The sequence below is a fragment of the Dipodomys ordii genome, unplaced genomic scaffold (genome assembly GCF_000151885.1).
Source record: "Dipodomys ordii isolate 6190 unplaced genomic scaffold, Dord_2.0 Scaffold49, whole genome shotgun sequence".
Taxonomy (NCBI): Eukaryota; Metazoa; Chordata; class Mammalia; order Rodentia; family Heteromyidae; genus Dipodomys; species Dipodomys ordii.
In genome coordinates, this window is record NW_012267265.1 from 887,332 (window position 1) to 910,679 (window position 23,348).

Genomic DNA, 23,348 nt, shown 5'->3' on the forward strand with positions numbered 1-23,348 from the left:
TCATAGGGGAGCTCTATGTGGAGTCTTTTGAGGAACCTCCATACTGCTTTCCAAAGTGGTTGAACAAGTTTACACTCCCACCAACAATGAAGTAAGGTTCCCTTCTGTCCACATCCCCTCCAGCATCTAACATTTTTTTTTACAATATCCAGACCAGTCTGTGTTCCATCTCTGAAAACCATGCCTTCTTCTTGTTCTAAACTTAAGGACTTTCAGAACTTCTGTGTTTGGGCTAAGAATCAGATGACAGGCAAGAACCAAAAAGAAAGGTGTTCCTACCTTGTCCTTCCATGAATCTCTCTACAAAGTTTGAAAAAGAGTCAGGATCTGGATATTCAGTTACCATCAGAAAGAAGTAATAGTATGAAGTAGCCACATCCTTGGCGTTCCGGCCAAGGTAGATCATCTAAGAGGAGAAAATTACATAGTAAAGCATTTAATAGATTTCCCACAATAGTGTCAAGATTTAAAGGTATGTTTTAAACCACGAAACATAATATATTCAATATATAGAGGTTGATAAGTATATAAAATTATAAGGAAGGAAACATTTTTGGTTTTCTTTCAGACAGGATCAGCCTTCTGAATGACAAGAATAATAGGCAGTCATTGACTCCTATTATGTAAATCACTCAGTCAACAATAAACATATTGCTAGTTATACACCATTATTTTGTTTTCTAAATAAAAAGAATCTCGCTACTCCTTTGTACAAAAGGAATTAAAAAACATAATTATATGGATCTCAGGGAGCTATAATGTCTTAAAAATATTGTTAGGTTTCATTCTACATATAGAGGAAATATCTAGGGTTCAAAAATCATGGTTATTACTTTAATAAACAGACTTGGATTTTATTGTAAAAGTTTTACCTCTTAAACGTTGCACTACACTCTAATGTTCTACTCAAAGACAGACACATAAACTATTCAATCATTTCTCCCCAAATCGTGCCTTGGTCTCAAATCTGTTGGCCTTGAACATTTTTCTATTATTCTTCTCCTTTTGTCACTTTCTTCTTCTTTTTATCACCTATACTTTCCAAATAAATCTGTAAAAATATTCTCTCCTATAGGCTTCCTTTTGTACCAGTAAATTATCCTAGAAATGCTCTAAGAATGACTCAATCTTCCTGTCTCCAAATCTTTTGTTTAAATTTAATATATATTTTTATTGTAAAGATACTGTACAGAGGGGTGAACCTTTGATGACCTATGAGCTTGAAGCAGTTTGGTTACAATGTAGGTTATCGTAAATGTATGGTACCTCCTTTCATTTGAGAAAGAAAGCATCAACAGCAAGACTATACTATTCTCTGAAAAAAAAATGTGACCTGGAGAAATTTCCTACAGGAATGCTATAACAAAATTATCTGGAAAATACGTAACTGTTACTGATGAGCTTCACATATGGAATGATTCAGTAGACTGTATATGATCTAAGATTGCTTTATGAATAAAACAACCGTTACAACTTTTAGAAATCAGGGCCATGGACTTCTAGAGTATGTCAAATATGTTGATATGTCAGTACATTCAATGGAAATAGTTCATGGCTGGTTATAGGATATTTTCAGATTCCAATGTCTGTTTGGGTCATAACATATTTTTAATAAAGCTAGAAAAAATTGGAAGAACCACGTTGATGATTCCAGCCCTGCTTTGTATCTCCTTTTTTTTTTAACATTCTCTGTATAAAACAGGGCTGATCACAAAAATCATATACTTGCTTATTATATACTTGCATACATAGCTGTAAATCCTTGTTACAATGGCAGGAAACTTTGAATTTCTGAAGTTAGATCCAACATCCCAGCTTATTGTCCTTTACTCAATTTCCATATATGTGTTATATATAATGTGTGTATCATATATGTGCATACATATATACATATACTACATATATATGTATATATATATATATATATGCTACATATTGTGTGTGTGTGTGTGTGTGTGTGAGTGTGTGCATGCAAGCGTCTAGCCTAACTTGTTTCAGAGCTCATCTATGAGTTTTCATCGGCTAGGTTATATGCACCTTTAAATAACACCAGAAAAGTCCATTGCTCCTGGCCCCTATGTTTATAGCCCCCTGTGATTAAATACTGGTGGTTGTACTGGAATACAATATGGAGAAAGACTTGAAGATTCATGTAAATATGCACTTCCTATCTTTGCCATACAATACTCTATGGCATCTTGGGACTATGACAGCCACAAAACCATGGCCAGATGCAGCCCTTCCATCGTGGGCTGAAAGCAGTAACCAAAATAAAATTTACTTTCTTTATGACGTATTTAGACTAGGGTACTGTGTATTAACACAATTAAGACAGTCACTCAGCAACTTATTATATGATACCTTTACAGTTTACCCTTTTCTGATTTGTTTGTACCAAATACAATATTTTGCAAAAGGAGGACATTTGATATAATTGGTATTAACAGTAAGTAGACAAGTAGCTACTATGGATTGAGTGTTTATAACATACTAGGCTCAATACCAAGAAGTATGCAAGTAAAATTTTATTTATTTATTAACAATTCCATGAGGAAAATACTGTTAATACATTTCTCTTACAGACAAGCAAGCTGAGGCATAGAATTTAATTCATTGTTTCATAATAATTTCCAACAAATGGTAGTATTATACTTAAAATTTGGACTCTCTGAGTATTATAGTATGCTTTTCTGAACTATTCAGTGAGAAGGATAAATAAGCAAGTATATAAGACATATTTTAGGCAATATCTGATCAGATTTTTGCCAATGCCTGATTTATTTTTATTGTTCTGAAAATACCATACAGAGGGGTTACAATTACATTGGCAAGATAGTAAGTACATTTCTTATCAAGCATTGTTGCCTCCTCCTTTGTTTCCCCATACCATCCCTTCCCCTCTCCGTCCCCCCACAACCGCCTACCACCACCACCTCCACCCCCTCCACCCCGCCAAAGTTGTAAAGTTCATTTTTTGGCATAATGTCTTGTACATCCCATTGTTGTAATGGGTCCACCTGTAACCCTATTTCAATGCCTGGTTTTTGTGAGATGCTGAGACCACTCAACTCTACTTACCTTACAGTTATTTTCCCAGAAGGAGACTGGAAGCAGCGCAGGTGGCAGGTGCGTCTTCACTATTCTGGGAGAGTCCATCTCTTCCAGCTGTTTTACTCCTGATTTTTAAAAACTTAAACTTAGACCATTCTCCAAACTAGAATTATCTGCATGCATTTACATTGATTTTTTAAAAAACACACATAATTTTAAGAGTCTATGCTGTGTTCAGAGTGTTACCTTTTACTTTTGAAAATTTATAAAGGACATTATGGAGAGAAAAATCATATGAATTTCACCAACTAGGAGAAACTATTGATAACATGCTAGTGAGTACCCTTTCATCAAATACAACAATATGTTCTTACTCACAGCCATCCCAGAACCAAACCCACACAGAATCTTAGTATCTTCTCTTCTTTCTTCCTCAATATATTATACTCAAACTACAGTAACAAGAAATATCCTGATTTTTAAAATGTGTTCATACTGTTACTTTGCAACTTTTAACTATTCTATTGTTAGTTAAAATTTAGGTTGTTTCTAGTTTCCCTAAATACTAAAATAATCTCTAATGAGTATTCATTCGAATATATCATTGAAAACTTTATAGGTGTTTTACCAGCATTTAAAATAATGTCCCATTGAGTTCACAGCAAAATAAATGCTAGCATATATATTACTAGTCTCTGCTGAATGCATATATACTGCAGTGTAAGGCACCTCATATTATACGTTTCAATTTATAGATTTAGCCAGGCTCATTTAGGTGGCTCATGCCTGTAATCCTAGCTGCTCAGGAGGCTGAGATTTGAGTATCCCAGTTCAAAGGCAGCCCCAGCAGGAAAGTACGTGAGACTCTTATCTCCAATAAACCACTAGAAAACCAGAAGTGGCTCTGTAGCTCAAGTGGTACAGCGCTCACCTTGAGCTGAAGAGCGCAGGGATAAAGCCCAAGCCCATAGTTCAAGCCCCATGACTGAAAAAAAAATTATAGTTTCCTAGGTAGAAGGTATAATTCTAATTTCCACTCTTGCTTCAATTTTTTTGCTAGCATTCTCTACATCTATATCCTGTAGCATATACATACAGCTTTTGAAATCAACTTTTAACATTACCATTCAGCTTCTCTTCTTTTCTGCATTCCAAGTAAGGTACTCGATTAAAAATTGCATCTTCTTTGCATTTTTCCACATCGCCCTCTTTGTAAATCATGTATACAATCTCACTAATCCATGTTGTGCCTGAAAAAATGTAAATAAATAAATTTGAGTGTCTATTGACCATGCACAGATAACGACAGGCAAACTGGATTTATACATAGATAAAATGGAAAAATGGTAATGCAATATTGCTTGAAGAGTATTTAAATAGTCAAAAAATGAAACCAATCTTTTATCTAATCTTTAATCTTATAGTACTGAAAAATAAATAAGGTAATTGAGCTTAGGCCTAAAAGAGATCTGGCATAAATTCAGCGTTTGTGTGAGGTAGGAAAGGATCTTACCAGGAAGAAAACTTGATGCCTTTTTGCTTAAATGCAGGATGACTAATTAAACATTGAAAATGGCAGAAAAAAATAAACATTAGAACCAAGACTACATACACCCTAAATCAAAGAACTAAATAGATGGGTAGTGACAAAACTGCAGAGGTAAGTAGATGGAAGGCATAAAGTAACTTACAGTTAAACTCTGAGTTTTCTTATCAAAGTCATGAAAAGACATTGATAAACGTTAAAAAACAAGCAATATGGGCCAGGTGTGGTGGCTCACACCTGTAATTCTAGCTACTCAGGAGGCTGAAGATCACTGTTCAAAGCCAGCCAGCGCAAGAAAGGCCATGAGACTTTTATCTCCAGTAAACCACTCAGAAAACCACAAGCAAGTGGTAGAGCGCTCACCTTGAACTGCAGAGCTAAAGGACAGCGCCCAGGCCCACAGTTCAAGCCCCATGACAAAAAAAAAAAAACAATATTATCAAAATGTGTTTTAGAAAGAGAATATTTCTAGTGACAGTAAACAGTAAACTGTGCAATTTTGAAAAGGAACATGAGAGATACAACAAGATGCAGGCTATTAGAAATATTTATAGGATTAGACAAAATGTGTTGACACTGGGGAAATAAAGAAGCTGAAGAAATGGAAGTCAGAATAATGCTCAGATTTACTCATCAGATGATTAGTTCTATCCTATCATTTAGTCCAGCCAAGATATGGAGGAAAAGTTTAAAAGGCACAGGAACACCAAAAACATATTTTGTGTTTGATGAGTGTGGAGATGATTGAAGACAGACAGACAGACAGACAGACAGACAGACAGACAGACAGATAGACAGATAGATAGATAGATAGATAGATAGATAGATAGATAGATAGATAGATAGATAGATAGATAGATAGATCTAACTTCTAGGGATGAACATGTGTTCCACCAAACCCAGCTAATACATTTATTTTTAAGTGTTAAATAGTACAAGTAGACACAGAAGTCTAGATCAGACTTTCATTTCTCTCTGTGATGATAACATTCCAAAACAATGATAAACAATTGACCTAAACTCAAGAAAAAATACCATTGCCTAAGAAATGAATATTTGTTTGGCTGGATTTAAACACTAGAAGCTGCTTAGTTAAAAAAAAGCTTTTAAATATTTATGAAATGTGTTTATATGCTATATATAAAACAATGATATAAGATGAATATTGTTTACAATTTTAATATGTTGCATGCATTTCTAGTATAATCAACAATTTTGTGCGGGGGAGGGAGTGTCAGTCATGGGGCTTGACTTCAGGGCCTGGGCACTGTCCCTGAGCTCTTTCATTCAGTCTAACACTCTACCACTTTAAGCCACAGCATCACTTTCTGTTTTTTGGTAGTTACTTGGAGATAAGACACTCTTGGATTCTCCTGCCCAGGCTGACTTCAAATCTCAATCCTCAAATCTCAGCCTACTGAAGAGCTAGGATTATATGTGTGAGCCACCAGCATCTGGCAACAATATTCATCCATCAATGTACTGGTAAAGTTTTAGTTATAGAGTGTGAGCTTGTGGAATAGAGCTCTAACATCCACTTTTTCTATGTCTATATCAAAATTACTATAGCTGTCCTTATTTAATGTGGAAAAGATGCATGTAAGAAATTAACAGCTTAATGTTATGGCTTAAAATGGAGTTATGATATCTAGATGAGAAATCACCTTGACATAGCAAAGAGACCTACCAGACTTAGGATAGGTGACAATGACAAGATCATCTGGCCTTGCTTGGAATGTTTCCACATCATCCCAATATTTGACAAAGTCTTTATACATTGGAATTCCATGGACTTCACCAAAGGCTTCATTGCACTCAAGATCCATCATAGAGTTGAATACTGTAAAAAAAAAATAGAAGATACATTTTACACATTGTATGTACTAGAGTATATTTTAACATTGGCATTAATATCTAGCTTTTACTAGCTATTACTCAGGGGAAGTAAAGTTATACTAAAGATATATGTGATTCAGTTCTGGTGTTTTAAGACTTTCTAATTCTATGAGGAATGTAATCTAAGACATAAAAAGATAAGAAGGCAATTCTTAAAACTAAGGTAGATGGGGAATACATAGCATGTTCTAAGGGTATGATGGATGAAAGGAAGAGTACCTACACTATGTCAAAACTGAAAAGGTATACAAAAGTAAAGAATGAATTTTAAAAGATCAAAGGGTAGGAAAGAAACTCATTACCTTGCTCATGTAACTGTAACCCCTCTGTACAGTATCTTTACAATAAAAAATATTAAAAAGACAATTATTGATGTCTTTAGATTTAAACTCTGATTAGAATTTTCTTAATGCCCAAATATGTCATTTAATAAACATTCAAGTACACTCAACTTACAGGCTGTATTTGCAAGAAGTTGAAATGAATGGCACTCTGAAGTTTTTATTGAAGACACAAAACTTGAAAGTTTAAACTTCATTTATTACCTTTGGTATTATCTGTACAATTATCTCTCACTTGATCACTAAAGAGTAATCACTAACTCCCTTGACTGAAAGTTAAAAAATTGAGGGCAATAATTCTGATTTTTCTCCTCAGTTACACCTAATTTCATGTGTAAGTTTTAATTGAGCAAATGTCTCTTCATTAGTTTTCAAATACATTTCAATATAGTTTTGAATACTTTCATGTATTAAGTTACACCAAAATTTTGCATGTACTTTTTAATCTCCTAAAATGGAGACATATTTTGTTGTTTGTAATAAAATATAGCTTTGGGTGTTATAAATGACACATGGGCCATAGTACCAATGTTCCATAGATAATGTACTATTTGCTGCTTAAAAGCTCATTTTTCCCAATGTATTTTTTGGTATAACTAGTGCCACAATAGGTATCTTTGAGTATCAGCATTATCAGTTAGCACAGTACATGAGATGGACTATTTTTTAAACTCATTTTGAAAATTTTTTTCTAATTTTTCACACCTGCAAAATGCTTTAAATGTTTTTGATTTACATATCACAGATGTTTTATAATTTTTATGTTCTGTACTCCATGAGTTTATGGGTTATTTAAAATATTTTACTGCATGTGTCTACCTGGAACATTGCATTTTCCTCATTTCAGCTACTATTTTGTTTCATACATTTAAAATATAAGGTATTTTGGTTTATTATTGAAATTCTCTTTTAGCTTTTTATTATTTGAGGGTTTTTTGGTGGGGGAGGTAAGCAAGGGTGCTGTTAGTGGCTTTTGAACTCAGAGCTTTATGCTTTTGCTTTGTTAACTCAAAGCTGGTATTCTACCACTTGAGCCCCATTGCCAGTTCTGACTTTTCATGGGAAAATTGAGATAAAAGAGTCTGTAGGATTTGTCTGACCAGGCTGACTCCAAACTGTAATCTTCACATCTCACCCCCTTGAGTTTCTAGAATTACAGGAGTGAGTCACTTGTGCCCAGTTTTTAGCTTTTTTAATAGTAGTATATAAAACTTTATTACTTATTTTATAACATGTTATAATTTTCTTTTGTTTTGTGCACGTACCTGAGTATTTAACTGTTAAAGGATCATGTACTGATAATGATTCCAATGATTAGTGTGTACACAGCATGGAATATAATTATTTAAGGAGACCATCTGGGTGCAATTAGTCACAGTTTGATTATTTGAAGTTGTATAAACTTATAAATTAGCTTTAGCTCCACCGTGCTCCATTTTCTCATCTTCATTTTGAAGATGATAATAATTACAATACATATTTGAAACAATTATTGCAAATTAAAAAAGAAGAAGCTTGGCTTGCTTGGTAGATAAATATGAATTTGTATCATGTATAGCAGACAATATTCAGGGAGCCAAGCTCTGGATCGATCTGTCAACAGTATAATGGCATGGCAAGCTTTCTGTCGAATAGCTGAGACACACAAAGTTAACATTCCCCATATTGGAATTGATGATTATAACAGAGATATTTGTATTCAACCATCTATTTTCTCACATTAAACAACCAATATGACTTTTCCTAGCATTTGTTTCCATCTCTTCATTTCTCTAGAGTAACTCAGTATGGTGTTGATTTCAACTTGGCCCCAGATTGCACACCAGGAGAGCCATCCTGTAGGAAGCTTGAATTTGTTTGGTTTTGTCCAAGGAATGGTGTAACATGTGTTTTGGAACCACAAAACAGTATTAGTCACAACTCTTCTTCCCCAAAGAGAAAAATAAGCAGGTCCCTAAAAGCAATCTCAACTCCTTGAAAATCTGAGACATACAGTATATAAACTCACCATAATTGTAGGATTTCTAATAGCAACATAGAAATTCAGTCTCTATAATAAATCTCTTTACACACACATGCTTCTTATTCTCTGAAAATGCTTTTGTTTTCCTTTTTGCTAGAGGAAATGTGTATAAAAGGCACCTCCTGGCTCTGTCCATTGATTTGTTTACTTATGTGGCTTACTTTTGGGGGGTAGAGCCAAATTTCTAAGAACTGGCTTTGAAGTCAGCTGGGAGCAACTAATTAACACATCATTACATGGGTGGTTGGCTGAAGGCTGACTGCTAGCTGCAGCTTCACGGTCAGTTTGCATCTCGGAGTTACACTGGGGACATAGGATAAAGCCACTCCCTTCTTTTAATTACTTTTGATAAATTGTCCCACATTACAGTGCATGGATTTACTTCCTAGCTGGCTCTTTTATCTCAAGTTAGAAGTACACATTTCATAAATGAGGATAAAGGTTTCAGTTGTGCAAAAATTGTTATAGATGAATTTAATTCAGAAACAATTCTTTCCTTCTTTCTCCTTTTTGTCTCTCTCTTCATCCTGCTCTCTTCCATTTCCCCAACCAGCCTTTTATCTAGAAAACACCCTGTGTGTGGATGCCTCCTGTTGGATGCCTCTTGTTTCTAAACAATATGGTATATTCTAGGAGCATACACACTAAGCCCCTTGAGTCCTGGTTCTCTTGGACCTTCTTGTATTTAGGGAAAGTGGCTGAAAGCAGAAGCTATCTTTTTCTGCATCTTTATTTTTAATATCAAACTTAAGTACTGTGAAACTAAGTAGATGCTCAGGAATATTTGGTCATTTTAATTATTAATCTTTCTGTCTCTATTCTCCCTTTAAGGGCTTCTAGATAATACAGGCAGTATCATGCCAATGACTTTAAATTTTTGCAGTATTATTTAAAGTCTCTCACTTAAAAGTTACAACAATACTTTTACAACTCTTTCTAGTGATAGACTCCCTCTGATACGTTGCACACAAGTAACCTAAGTTTAGAATAAGTCTACATTCTACCTGTGTCTAGCCTGCTTGTTTTCTTTTTCCCATCACCAAAATTAGCAAACATGTTCAGCATGCAACAGTTCCCAGATTGCTACAATACTATAACTTTATGCTACAGTTCTTTAAAGAACAAAACATTAGGTAAATGAAGACATTACTTCAGTGACAAGTAAGTGACTTTAGACACTTTTAGTTCCTTTAAATATTATCTAATAAAACTTCATCTTCCCTGCATTTTCTTTTTTAAAAACAGCATTGTAACATATGGCATTGTTAAAAAAAAGCTTTATCTTTCCTACATTTTTTTTCTGTTAAACAGCTTTGCAACATATGGTGTACATTCAATACTTAAAATCTGAGTGCTAACATTAAAAATAAACTTACTACCTGGTCCAGATGATCCTGGGAAAGAAACTGAATGATCTACTTTAGTTTTCTTCAAATATCAATGCAAGATTTAAGCTGCGCAGAGAGGATGAGAACTACTGGTGTATTTGGAAAGTTTCTAGTGAGTTTTTATTCTGAATGCCAGAGAAGGAGGCGGAGATTAACTTTGTGTGGGCTGGCCTTGTGATGCAGTGGATTAGCATAGATATGGATACATACCTGCGCATGCAGTTAGCCATACAGAGTCATGTTTATTCCTTCAGAAATAGAGAAAGCTTAGGCTGTTATTTTTATTTTAAATCTTTGGCTCATAATTTCCTAAATTTCCCAATCGCATTCAGTAGTTTTGGGAGACAGAGTATGAAGAAACCAAGCTGAAGATGAGCAAGAAAATGCCTGCGGCAAAGCACACAGAAGAGAGAGTGGAAGAGAGGAATCCCTTACTCATTCACTGATGAATAATAACATGGGTGAGGTTGACATTCAAAAGAATAAACTTGGTGGAGTGAGAGAAGAAAATGTGACAGAGCAGAACCTGAAGGATGGTAAGGACCCCGAATTGGGACACCTGCCAAAGAAGGCTCTATCAGACTTAGTCTAGTCATAACAAGTCAATTGAAAAACACACTGAAACTAACAAGGCAATTGGAAAACACACTCAATTTGACATCATTTCTTTAATGCTAAAACAACCTTGAGAATTAAAGAACAGATGATTACTGAAGAACGTACATATCACACACCTTTGAGTTATTATTTTAGAAACATGACTCTTCTACATAAAGGTAGCCAAGAATAGTGTTTTAAATTAGACAGGAGAATGAAGGAAAAAAATAACCTGGCCAACGGTGTATCCCTGAGTGAACAGGAATTCTATACCCTTCTGCATTTTGTGCCACTGTATCTCCTTTGTTCCTGACTTTCTACGTTTATCAATACCTCTAACACAATTAGTTATGACACTGGTTATCTCTCATTTTTAGAATTCACTTACTTTTGAGAGATAGTGCTTGATTCTTACACACTTGATTATGTCTCCAAATGACCTTCAAATCTTGTATTTTCCTTTAACTACGACAAATTCCAATATGCTATCAGTAAAATTATTTATTTACCCAGCTTCCATATTAAAACATAGTTTAAAGTAAGGATCTTAGTAATTAGTGCACTGACAGGCATCTAGGAGAAGAGGCATTAAAAACACAATTAATGGATACAAGCGGCTGATGAATTCAAGAAAAATGAAAAGGCAATAATATTTAACCTTACCCAACGCAAAAAGACTGAAGTGTATTCTGAAGAACAGGGCTAATCCTGAATAGGGCTAATAGATAAAGTGGACTTGAAACTTCATTCTTCTTCATGAGTAATTGGTACAGAGGACGTTACAAAATGTTTAAGCCAATCAAAAACTTTCCCTCTTTTGTACTTTCAGTCTAGAAAAATATCCCAGATAAGTACTTGTAATTCTGCAAAGATCATACTGTTGTTATACTCTACAAAGTTTAACACAAATGTGGGGCTGGACTGTTTGATAAAATATCCCCATGACAATAGTCCTTTCTGCTTGCAACTACTGAGCCTTTTCTTTTCTTTCCGTACTTACATGCAATTTCTTTATAAATGGCATTTTTTCATATTATAGAGCGACACTTTCATCATAACTGAGTTTTAAAAATTGTTGATAAACATTTTTGTTCATTTTTAGTAGTACTAGGGATTGAACTCAGGACTCAGCATACTACCACTTGGGTCAAGTCCCTTAGTCCTTTTGTTAACATTCTTGTGCTAACTTTGGGACAGCCACGGTCTGATTGTGATCATTTAGCATTCCTTCTTGACTGCTCAAGTAGCTGGGATTACAGATATGGCCCACTACCCCTGGCTTGCTTTGAGATGCAATCTCACTACATTATTCCTAGGCTGGTCTCTGAGTGTCATCCTCCTATCTCCACCTCTTTTGTAGTTAGGACTATTGGAATGCACCACCATGTCCAGACTTACAACAGTTTTAAATATACAAAAAAGTCGTTTATATAGCTTCCTGCATTGTGAACACAGCTTATTAGTGTGGAATCCTTATTGCAATTAAAGAACCAATATTTGTTCATAGTTTACATTAAATTTCACTGACAAATGCATGCTATCACACATATCCCATTACCGTGCCTTACTAAATATTTCTACTCCTCCAACAGTCCTTTGTGCTCAACTGAGTCAGGCTGTCTTCCCTCACCTGAAACTGTAGCAATACCAGTGTTTATTCTTTCTATAAGTCACCTTTCTCAAGAGTGGCATCTCAGTATGTCAAATAGTTTGTAGCTAGTCTGGATTTTTTTCTTTGAATTAACAATAAGAATTCATGATTCCTCCATGTCTTTTGGCAACATTACAAATCATTACTTGTTATTATTATATAATATCTCATAGATATACTATGGATTTTTTCCATTCAACTATTTATATATTATACATGCATATGTATACACTATATATGTAAAAGTGTATATGTATGTGTATGTGTGTGTATATATATATATATATACATATATATCAGTTACCTCTAATTTTTAGCAATTAGCAGTAAGGCAGTTATACAGATTCTCCTGCAGGCTTTGGTAGGGACACGTTTTTGTTGTATTTTGGTAAATATTGAAGTATACAGTTGCTGCAAAGCATGCTGAAATGACATTTAGCTCTGTTTTTTTTCTTAAAAAACAACAAACTGTCTTCCAAAATAGCCACAACATTCTCCATTCCAAATAGCTATGAATAAGAGTTCCCTTGCTATACATCCTGACTAGTATTTTATATCATAGGATTTTTTTATCAGATAAGTATTAGCCTGGGCTTAAAGTTTACTTCTACACATGCACTCTTCATAGAGATTTTATTAGTACTATCTTTACTATTAGAAATAGCCATTAATGTCTTCAAAGCCAATCAATTTAGAAAACAAGTTCCAGAAACTATTCAGACAATTCAGAAAACTTTTTCCCAGAATTCTGCTCTTCTAGAACTACTCCTTGTACTAAATATCATATCAGTCAAGGTATGGCAGAGCATTAAAACCAATAGAAATAAGTCAGCAAGTGAGTTGACACAGCCAGCAAGCAAGAGATAGAAACATATGTATTAGAATTTAGCTCTCATGATAACAAAGATTGGAAAGACACACCACCATCAGTCTGCAAGCTGGAGGACCAGGAACTCTAGAGGTGTAAATTTCAATCCAAGTCCAAAGATAGGAAAACAGAGGTGTGGCAATATATTGCTTGATTGAGTAAATCCCAAAGTCAGTAATCTTAAGTGTACTGACAGGCCTTCATGAAGTAGAGGATTTTTTTTTTGCTGTGTTCACTAAGTAGTGCAGCTTGAGAGTTAGAAAGAGCTCTAACAGTTTGGCATGTTTTGAAACATGAATCAGGAGATGGATATTTGAGCCCCAAAGCTATAGATGAGGCTTTCCCTCCAGGCTTGCACACAAACTATTGGATCAGAACATTGCTGTTTTGCATCCTTATCTCTTACCACTTTGTCTAGTGAAATTAAGAGCAATTAGTCAATGCCTTTATGTTCCTTAATCTACCACTCACTATCAGTGAATGGGAAATAACTGATTTCTTAGGGTTTAAATAAAAAAAGAAAACCAGAGACTTAAATTGAAATGTTATGGTTAGATTGAATGTATATGCAGTAGAATGATTGAATTACAGTGAGGCAGGAGCTAAATGACCCTCAACTGCTGAAGTGAAAAGTGAACCTAACTACCACAATAAATCATACAGTCCTAGCTATTCACAAGACTGAGATCTGAGGATCACAGTTTGAAGCCAGCCCAGGCAGGAAAGACCACGAGACTCTTATTTCTAATTAACCACTCAAGAACCTGGAAGTGCAGCTGTAGTTCAAGTGGTAGAGCATCAGCTTTGAGGGGGAAAAAACATCCTCAGAGACAATACCCAGGACTGGAACAACAACAATAAAAACAGGTTTAGCCACTAATATCTATAATTTTGTCTAGAAGTGAAAAGGGATCCTAGTAAATTCTTATTATATACATAGGAAGTTCCATGTCAAATGAAAACAGTCATAAAACTAAAGACACCTGGTGTAGTGATGCATGCCAGTCATCCCAAGTACCCTAAGGCATGGTTTGATATGGCAAAAAGTTAATGTGATAGGTATGACTAGGGTGATGTACAATTGTGCTTGTCCTCTGGATGGTGATACAGTCCCTGGCTAAGATCTCCAAGCAAAACAAGAAAAGCTATCTGAAACATAGCTAAAGCAAAAATGCCTGGAGGAATGGTTCAAGTGAAAGAGCTGTTATCTAGCAATTATAAGGCCCTGAGTCCAAAACCCAGTAGACCAAGAAATTCAATGAACAAACAGGAAGTTGCTAGTTTTGAGAGGTTCCAAGTAGAAGAGGTTCTGCAACACATCTACACTGAGTAGTAAAAGCTACCCAGGAGGTTCATTGTGTTCAAAGTAACAGTGAATAGGAATGGAGCGTCTCCCCTGGGAGCACTCCCAGATCCCTTAAGATGAATTATAGCACAGGCCAACCCCTGGCATCATCTCCAGATAACTGCTCTCCTTTTGAGAGGAATCTATATTCTGTTACTGGCCCTAACTTGAAAGAGGTTCAATATATAGGCACCCCCTGAAAGTGGATAAGGACAGTTTTACATTCACATTGCTCATGGTCAAAGACCAGAGAAATATGGAAATTGTTCTTTACTTATGGTTTTACTATGTTCTTCATCACCTTTAAGCAGCTAGCCGGCTAGAACTGTGAAATAGTCATTGATGATTCAATTATACTTCCAGGTAAGTAGCAACATTTTGTAAGAGTTTGCCAGCAGGTTGTCTATGCTCCAATTAAGTGTTTAATGTATGGTGCTGGTACTCTGACAGTGAGCATTTAAAATTCAAAGACAGAAACATGAAGCAGTTGCATTCATCATTAGCGCTACTGATCTACTAGCAAAATTTGACTTCCTTTTCCTAGAATTGTATGTGCCATTGATCTACAACTTTCAATTCCAGAGGAGCAGTGCTTTCACCAGCTGGCACAATCATTTGATTGAACTGCCATTTAAGACAACTGCTGATCAGCCATGTTGAGCTCCGGTGCTCAGCAGTGCAAGCGAAATATCTATTAGGTTGGCTGGGGTGATCAAACTAGACTATCAAGAGGAAAGTGGACTTCTAGCTCTCAATGATATATACAGAATATACACACAACCCCATCAGGCCTTTAGTGTTACTGTTTAAGAGAAATGGAAAACTGTGATAACCTAATTCAGGCAGAAGTAATAATTTCCCAAATACTTTAGAAATGAAGACTTGAGTTACTTCACCTGATAAAAGAACTACTACAATTAGCTGAAGAGCTAGCTAGAATGAGGAAAATAAGGAATAGTTAGGAAGAGAAGGTAGTTGAGAATGGAGTTATCCCCACATTATTAGTTACAGAAATAAGAATTAGAATGGTCATTATTCTTTTGCAAATAAATTTGTGTGTCCATATGTGCATATATATTATGCAAATATCTTGTTTTCTTTCCCTTTTTATTTATCTTATATTACTAAGAGGTTTTGACCTTATATCAATATTTAAGGATTATTAATTTTATGTTAATAATATTTTAGTCAGGGATATCAGAAGGAGGGTAGATGTTACTCAAGGATTTTAAATCCTCTTGTTGGGAAGAAATCAGTGTGTTTTTGGTTATATGAAGGATGCTTATATGAGGCAGATATTTGCAACCTTGTATACTGTCTGTACTGGGAAATGCAGGATGGTTTAAGGAGGAAGAATTAAGAAGATGTGTATGGTGTTAGTTTGACAAAAGGTTTGTCATGGTTAATAATATGTGTCAACTTGGCTGACTTAAGATTTGCCAAGATAGTTGATAAGATTATTTCTAGGAGTATCTCTAGGGGTAGATTTGGAATGAATTAACTTTTGATTAGTAAACTGAGTAAAAATGATCTTCTCTTATCAGTTGTCATGTGGGTACAGAGTATCCCATCTGCTCAGGACCTTGAAACCTTTTTCTTCTGTCTTTGAATATTTGAATATAAGAGCTCTTAGTTCTGTCTTTCAGATTTCAGGGCTTACATGAGCAACTACTACTCCCCATTCTATTCTCAGTTATTTGGATTGGCCTAGTAGCTGTACCATCAGCTTTCTTGATTCTCAGGCTTTTAGATTCAAACAAAATTTCACTTCCAACACCTTCAATTTGTAGCTTTGGGATGGGATTTCTCAGCCTCCATAATAACATGAACCAATGCCCATTGGTTCTATTTCTTGGAAGAACTCCGACTAATACATTCCTCAGAGTTGATATTAGATCTTCAAAGGATCTAATCTTCAAACATAATATGAAATGGAATTCCAAATGCCCTCAGAAATGGTAATCTCTGTCTGTCCGTCTGTCTGTCTGTCTGTCTGTCTGTCTCTCTCTCTCTCTCTCTCTCTCTCTCTCACACACACACACACACACACACACACACACGGTTTAGATTGAGTATAGTTGACATAAAGTGTTCTCTTCAGCCACAGCCTTTAAATACAAACTCCCCACATTATCTTGATAGATTATCCTCATGCAAGAGTCATAAAATGACACCTGGCACAAGCAGAGAAAATGAGCTGTCAGAATTGCAAAACTGATGGCATACGACACACTGACAGGAAATGAGGCAAGCAGTGATCTTTGCGGAAGAAAAATGTTGAACAGAATAGGAAAACATATGGATCCTGGTGTCTGCTGAGGAGTAACACAATTGTTAGGAATGTGGACTCCACATGATTTGGAGTTGAATCTTAGCACTTATATTGATTATGACATTCGGTACATGATGCACTCTGGTGTAAGTTAAGAATAAAAGTTGTACTCATTTCAGAGAGTTTGAAGAATACATGAAATAAAATAAAAATAGTAAAGTAATGCTTTTGCTCTTTTTATAGAGAATATCAGTAGTAAGTCAAATAAGGATGACAGAGAATAATTACTCAGTTGCTAAGGGTCTGGATATGGAGAATATATTTCTGTATTTTATTTCAAAGAAATATGTCAATCAGATCATATCATTAATGTGATTAATATATGAGGTCATAAGTAAGGGTCAATTGGAGAAACAGCACATTGGACTAAAATATGAACTAAAACATGGCAGATACCTGGGCAGTAGCTCTGGTTCTTGTCATGTTTAGCACTTCAGTTCTTAGACAGAAGACTGAACCATTCTGAGGATCAATCTCCTTCGCTGGGAAATCTATCTACCTCACTTCTTTTTACTCTTACTAAAATAATTGCAGGTAAAAGTTATTCTCAAGAATAAATCATTAAACACTATTTTGTGATGCCAATTTGATTCTATCTTCCAGTTTGGCTAGTTTAATAGCACACCAACTATTGGCAAAAGAGAGATTTAGATGCTATAAAATGCATTCTTATTCTTCTGTTCTTTTCTTCTATCACACCTCACAGTTCTACCCCATGAGATCTCCTGACCAAATTTTAGCCAATAGTGAAGAGAACAAGATAAATGATCAAAATTACTCTAACCCACTTAAACATTTCTACATCGTGCACAGAGATACCAGTATATTTCGCACATTCTAATTGTTTTCAGAGCCAATTGGACAAATGATTCTGTATCAAAAACAAGCTCTGAAAATCTAAGGTCATAGAAAGAATTCATTTCTATTCTGGACCACTCCAATGATAAGATTCAGCTCTGATCTCTACCCTATGGTAATTCCATTTTCCAGTATTTTAGCCATCACCTAAAAAATGATTTTGCCATGAATTGTAATCAACTTCTCTATTTCGGTTTTTGAGATAAAGTTTGTGGTCTATATTATAAGATGAGGGATGTTCAAAAGGAAGAAAAGTGATAGTATATTTATGTTTTATTTAAGAAAATATTCCTTCATGATATGTTAAAGGTTTAATTTTGCCTATCAAAAAGAAAAATTTATTACCCAGTGGAAATATTATCATTGTAGATTTCTTTAAAGGCAGATCAGAGCAGAGAAGGTCATGGGGCTATTGGCTTTTAACCTGAGTGAGGTCTTTAGGAGATATAAGGGTATGCAATATGAGGAAAGGATGTCATGTGAATGTCTGAGGGGAGCTATGTTGGATGTAGAGAGAGGTAGAGGTAGAAGGAAGAATGAAGTTATGAAACAGTGTCCCAAAGAATGCCAAGTGTCAGTAAACACTATGCAAAGCTAAGGAGAGGGGAAGGATTCTACTCATGGTCTCAAAGGGAATGTGCTTTGTCCTCTAGATCTGTGAGAATAAATTTCTCTTGCTTTAAGTCTTCCAATTAGTAATACTTTATTATAGTAGCACTTTAACTACAATACTGGCCCAGTTCCCTATAGGTAAAATGTAATTCTTTACTCTAATGATCTTAACACTTGGACATATAACTTGCTTTGTTTGATAAAATATGAGCAGATATGACATAAGTCATGTCACAAAAGCTCGGCATGTTTTTGTGTATCTTGGCTCTGTCATTCTGTTCCTATCTACTATGAGAACAGAATGTCCCAGATGATAACTAACCATTCATCTTTGGTCCCTAAGTGAGAGGACACATGAATTTTAGCAGAACCCATCTGAATCATGACACAATGAGCATGAAATAAAATGTTTCTCACTATAAGTCATTGATATTTACTGATTGTCTGTTGCTTAAAAAATGTTGTCTTGAAGAATAAGGCTATATCTTTGCAGTGTAAGCCATTCTATTTCTAAATTAAACTGAGCTCTGAATCCCCTGCAGAATTCTAAGAGGTCCTACAGATGTCCCACAGATAATTCCAAAAGTTGTACCTAAGCATGACTTGGTGGACAGTTTCCGTGTCACAGAGGACATGGTAATCTGACTCCATTGTTCTTCTGAGGCCAGACCACCTTGCCCCGGGTGACTGATCTCATCTGTTTTGGATTCAGATGTAGAATTTACTGACTTGCTCCACATAGTTTCCAGAGGACTTAATGAAGATAAAATGGTGTTAGAATGTCAGTTGCATCTTAGTATTTTCTATATTAATAGTAATCTGGTTATTAGAAGACCTAGCAGAGATGATGTCAATTCTTTGATTTGAAAGTCTCATTAGAAAAATAAATCTCAAAATGTACTAGAATAAAACAATATTATAATGTTCACAATTTTTGAGCATGACTATCAGGAGTGGAAAAAGTGGGAGAAAATGAAGGTGGTAGTAACACTGTTCAATAGGAAATATACTCATTACCTAATTTATATAACTATATATACATATATATATAGAACTGTAACCCCTCTGTATATCACCTTATATTAAAATTAAAATTTTAAAATATAAAAATCAAACAAGTTCCAATGGCTCATATCTATAATGTTAGCTATTTAGGAGACTGAGATCTGAAAGATCAAGATTTGAGGCCAACCTGGGCAGAAAACTGTAGGAAATTTTATCTTCAAAATAATAATCAAAAAACCAGGCTCCCAGGTGCCAGTGGCTCACATTTGTAATACTAACTACTCAGGAGGCTGAGACCGGAGGATCTCAGTTCAAAGCCAAGAGACTTTTATCTCCAATTAGCCACCAAAATGGTAGAGGTATGGGTCAAGTGGTAGAGTTCTAGTCTTGAACAAAAGAAGCTCAGGGTCAGTGTTCAGGCCCTGAGTCTAAACCCAGAACTTGCATGCGTGCACACACAGACACACACACACACACACACACAGAGAGAGAGAGAGAGAGAGAGAGAAAGACAAAGAGAAGAGAGAGAGACAGAGAGAGAGAGAGACAGAGAGAGAAACTGAAGGCACAGCTCAAGTAGTAAAGTGCCAGCCAAGACATCAAGGTCTAAGTTCAAACCTTAGTATCATCAAAACAAACAAAAATTTAAAGTCCTTTAAAAATTTAAATATACTACAATTTTTATGACCTAGTCTCAGAAGGTATACAGTAACATGTTTTATTATATTTTTCAAAAATGGGTCATAGGCAAATGCAATTGTTCAGTGTGCACTGTTTGGAAAATGAACAATGTAACTTGTGGCAGAGACAGGAGTGGAAAACTGGGGAAAAGGGAGGGAAGGGGTTAGAGTATCCACAAAGGAAATACATATTCATTGCTTGACTCATGAAATGATGACCTGTCTGTACAGCAACTTGACAATAGCAATAAAGTTATATTTTAAAATGGATTATAGATGATGTTGCTACTCAACTGCCAAGAGATTGTGGTTTATTGTGCTATCTTTGTCAACTGGTTACAATAGTCCATAGGCAGAACTTTGAACCAGATGGGTTGTTCTACTAGAAAGTGTCCAAATATAAGATTCTGGATCAAAAGAGTTGCTATACTTTGGTACTATTGTCCAAGTCAAGTGCGAAAAATTAACAAATCATAATTTATATCATATACATAGACTTGTGCATTTACTACCCCAATGTTTTGGGTCAGTAAAACATTAGGTTATCATTTTAAATAAGCATATTACTGACCTTTTCCTATGTATAGAAATAAATATACATTCTTTTTGGATGAAGATGTCATAATTATCATTAATGAACCAGACTATCACTTCCTGTTGTGAATCATTGAGTTCTTAACAACTGAAATATTTAGAAAATTAAATTGAACACAGTCCTTGCTGCATGGCAATCAATGGGAGGAGTAACATTCACATACTAATTCGTTGACCATACCAAATCTCACATTTTCAGTTAGTACACTATATTTGAAAACACAGAAATGTAAAAATGAATATTGATTCCCCATGAATAGTGATGTGTTGTATACCCCACTGCAGCCTAGCACCATCTCACAGGTGCTCAGTTTCCTACCAAAGCTAGTGGCTGCCTGTGAGCCCAGCGATGATAGAAATCCTGAGATAGGCAGATCACAGTTCAGGGATTGGCTCAGCTAGACAGTGAGATCCTCCTAAAAATCACCAGTAAGAAGCAGTGCTGAGGGCATGGCTTAAGTAGGAGAGCACCCACCTAATCTCGCATAATGCCCTGAATTTCAACACCAATCGTGAAAAAGGAAGGAAGGAAGGAAAGGAGGGAGGGAGGGAGGGAGGGAGGGAGGGAGGGAAGGAAGGAGAGGGGAGGGAGGGAGGGAGGAGATGGAAAGTAAAGAAAAATGAAGAAAGGAATGGGAGAGAGGATGGAAGGAATGAAACCAAGGAATAAAGAAGAGAAAGAATAAAGAAAGAAAGATATAAAGAAAGGAAGGAAGAAAAAAGAAAGAAGAAAGAAAGAAAGAAAGCTTGATAAGAAATGTACTCATTACCTTGCTCATGTGATTGTAAACTCTCTGTACAGTATTTCCACAATAAAAACTTATTTAGAAAAAAAAGAAAGAAAGAAAGAACAAAAGAAAGAAAGAAAAAAGGAAGGAAAGAAAGAAGGAAGGAAGAAAGGAAGCCTTAAGGGCTTCCTCCAGCTTTTCTATTTCAAAGCCTAGGATGGAATTTTCCCAGCACAAGAAGATCACTCACCGAGGTGATGAGGGGCTTGCAGCTCACACAGGGATGGAGCAGCATCTATGAGGTTAGGGGCAGAGCTCCAGTGGTGACTCTGGGAGAGTTTTTCATGAGAGCAAATCTTATGAATGGACTAAAAGTCTTTCCAGGAGATGTTACTGATAAGTGACATAGACCAGAGCCCTTTCACCTCACTGCTGATCTCTTCTTCCTTCCTACTCATAGCTTACCGCTCCTCAGTTGGAGGAATTGTGGCGTGTTCTACTAGTAAAAGAATATAGTAAATTTCCTCTCAATTTTCCAGGGTGAAAAAGTGACCAAAAAAAAACGATAGACGCATTCAACGTGACAACAAGGAAATCACATGTAATTCTAAAATCCTTCATTTTAATTAAACTTAACGACTCTCATTTTAGTCCTCATATTTAACTGATTGCCAAAATTAGGCCAGACTTTTCTCAGATTGGCTGTTGGAGAGATTTTGGTGGTGCAAGGTGAGGGTGAGTAAAAATCTTGTCAGGATCTTAGGGGAGAAGATACTATGAACAAGTCTGCTTAATAAGTGTTTTGTTCTCATTTATGACTAGGGACAAGCTGTTCAGCTAATCATCTGGTAGGCAAAGAACAAGAATTTGGAGAGTCTGTGTCTGCCTTTCTAATAGGTAACAGAGGGGCATTTTGAAAACTTTATCAAAGTTATGTAGAGAAGGATTCTTTGGCATTTTAAAATCATTGAGTGCAAGCAAAATACAAAGGGTGTTTATCAATGTCTGCTGCTTTCCATAAACATGAGAATCAAGCAAAATTCAATACTGTCAATAATGGGACAATAGCACAAACATACTGAGATCCAATATTTGTCACATGTTCCTCTTGAATGTCGCAATCCCCCCCCCCCCACCCACAGTGAATTAGTGGGAACCTAACCGGAAGACTCTGGTCAGCTTATTATGAACAAGTCCAGTGGCTCATTTTAACGACTTCTCTTTGAGTTAAATTATTTGACCTACTGTTTCTTAGTGTAAAACAAAACAAAACAAAACAGTAACGTTCTACTCCTCTCCCTAAGTAGTAAGGTCCAATTGTTAAGGCCCAATTTCTATTATCTTTCTCAGCCTGCTTTATAAACCACAAAACCCCACACATGTTATTTTAAGATGTGTTAGAGGAATTGGCAGGACAAACGAGTGTAGAGATCTGAGGAGACAAGAAGGGCGCCATGTTCCTTCTTCCCTCCTTGGACAGAACTGCGTGTTGACTCCAGATCTTATTCAAATGGGAATGAATTTGAACACGTTTTAGAGCAACATCTAACTTGCCAAAGACAGGAACTTTGAATTCTCTGCTGTCCAGTACTTATCAAAAGCCTAGCTGTGATAAGCAATGTTTATTTAGAGATTCTTGCTGGGCATAACTTCAATCCCTTCCTCTGGATGGTACCCTGGGATTAAGCCGGGTCATCAATGAGCTACGAGTTTAAATTACTTTGTTTCACTGAATGAAGTCTCTCACAGGAGTGTACTAGAGCCCCAAATCCAGACCTAGGGTAGACCTGAGTTTGAGTCCCAGGACAGTTCATCATTGTGAGCTCAGACAAT

At 35.8% G+C, this 23,348-nt stretch overlaps 1 protein-coding gene across 2 annotated transcripts in view; it reads right to left on the bottom strand.

Annotated features, from left to right (window-relative positions):
- The window catches only part of LOC105988511 (estrogen sulfotransferase-like), a 28,240-nt gene extending 6,405 nt beyond the window's left edge, over positions 1-21,835 (bottom strand). The window contains exons 1-5 of one of the 2 annotated variants that reach the window (XM_013020138.1): positions 21,766-21,835; positions 6,285-6,437; positions 4,176-4,301; positions 3,079-3,176; positions 280-406 (exon numbers count right to left, since the gene is read on the bottom strand). In XM_013020138.1, the coding sequence (XP_012875592.1) occupies positions 280-406; positions 3,079-3,176; positions 4,176-4,301; positions 6,285-6,426 (493 nt within the window). In that variant the 5' untranslated portion in view covers positions 6,427-6,437; positions 21,766-21,835. Of the gene's footprint in view, positions 1-279; positions 407-3,078; positions 3,177-4,175; positions 4,302-6,284; positions 6,438-10,236; positions 10,326-21,765 lie in introns of those variants that run through there. The other variant, XM_013020137.1, reaches the window with a different exon arrangement.
- Positions 21,836-23,348: the final 1,513 nt, after the last annotated feature.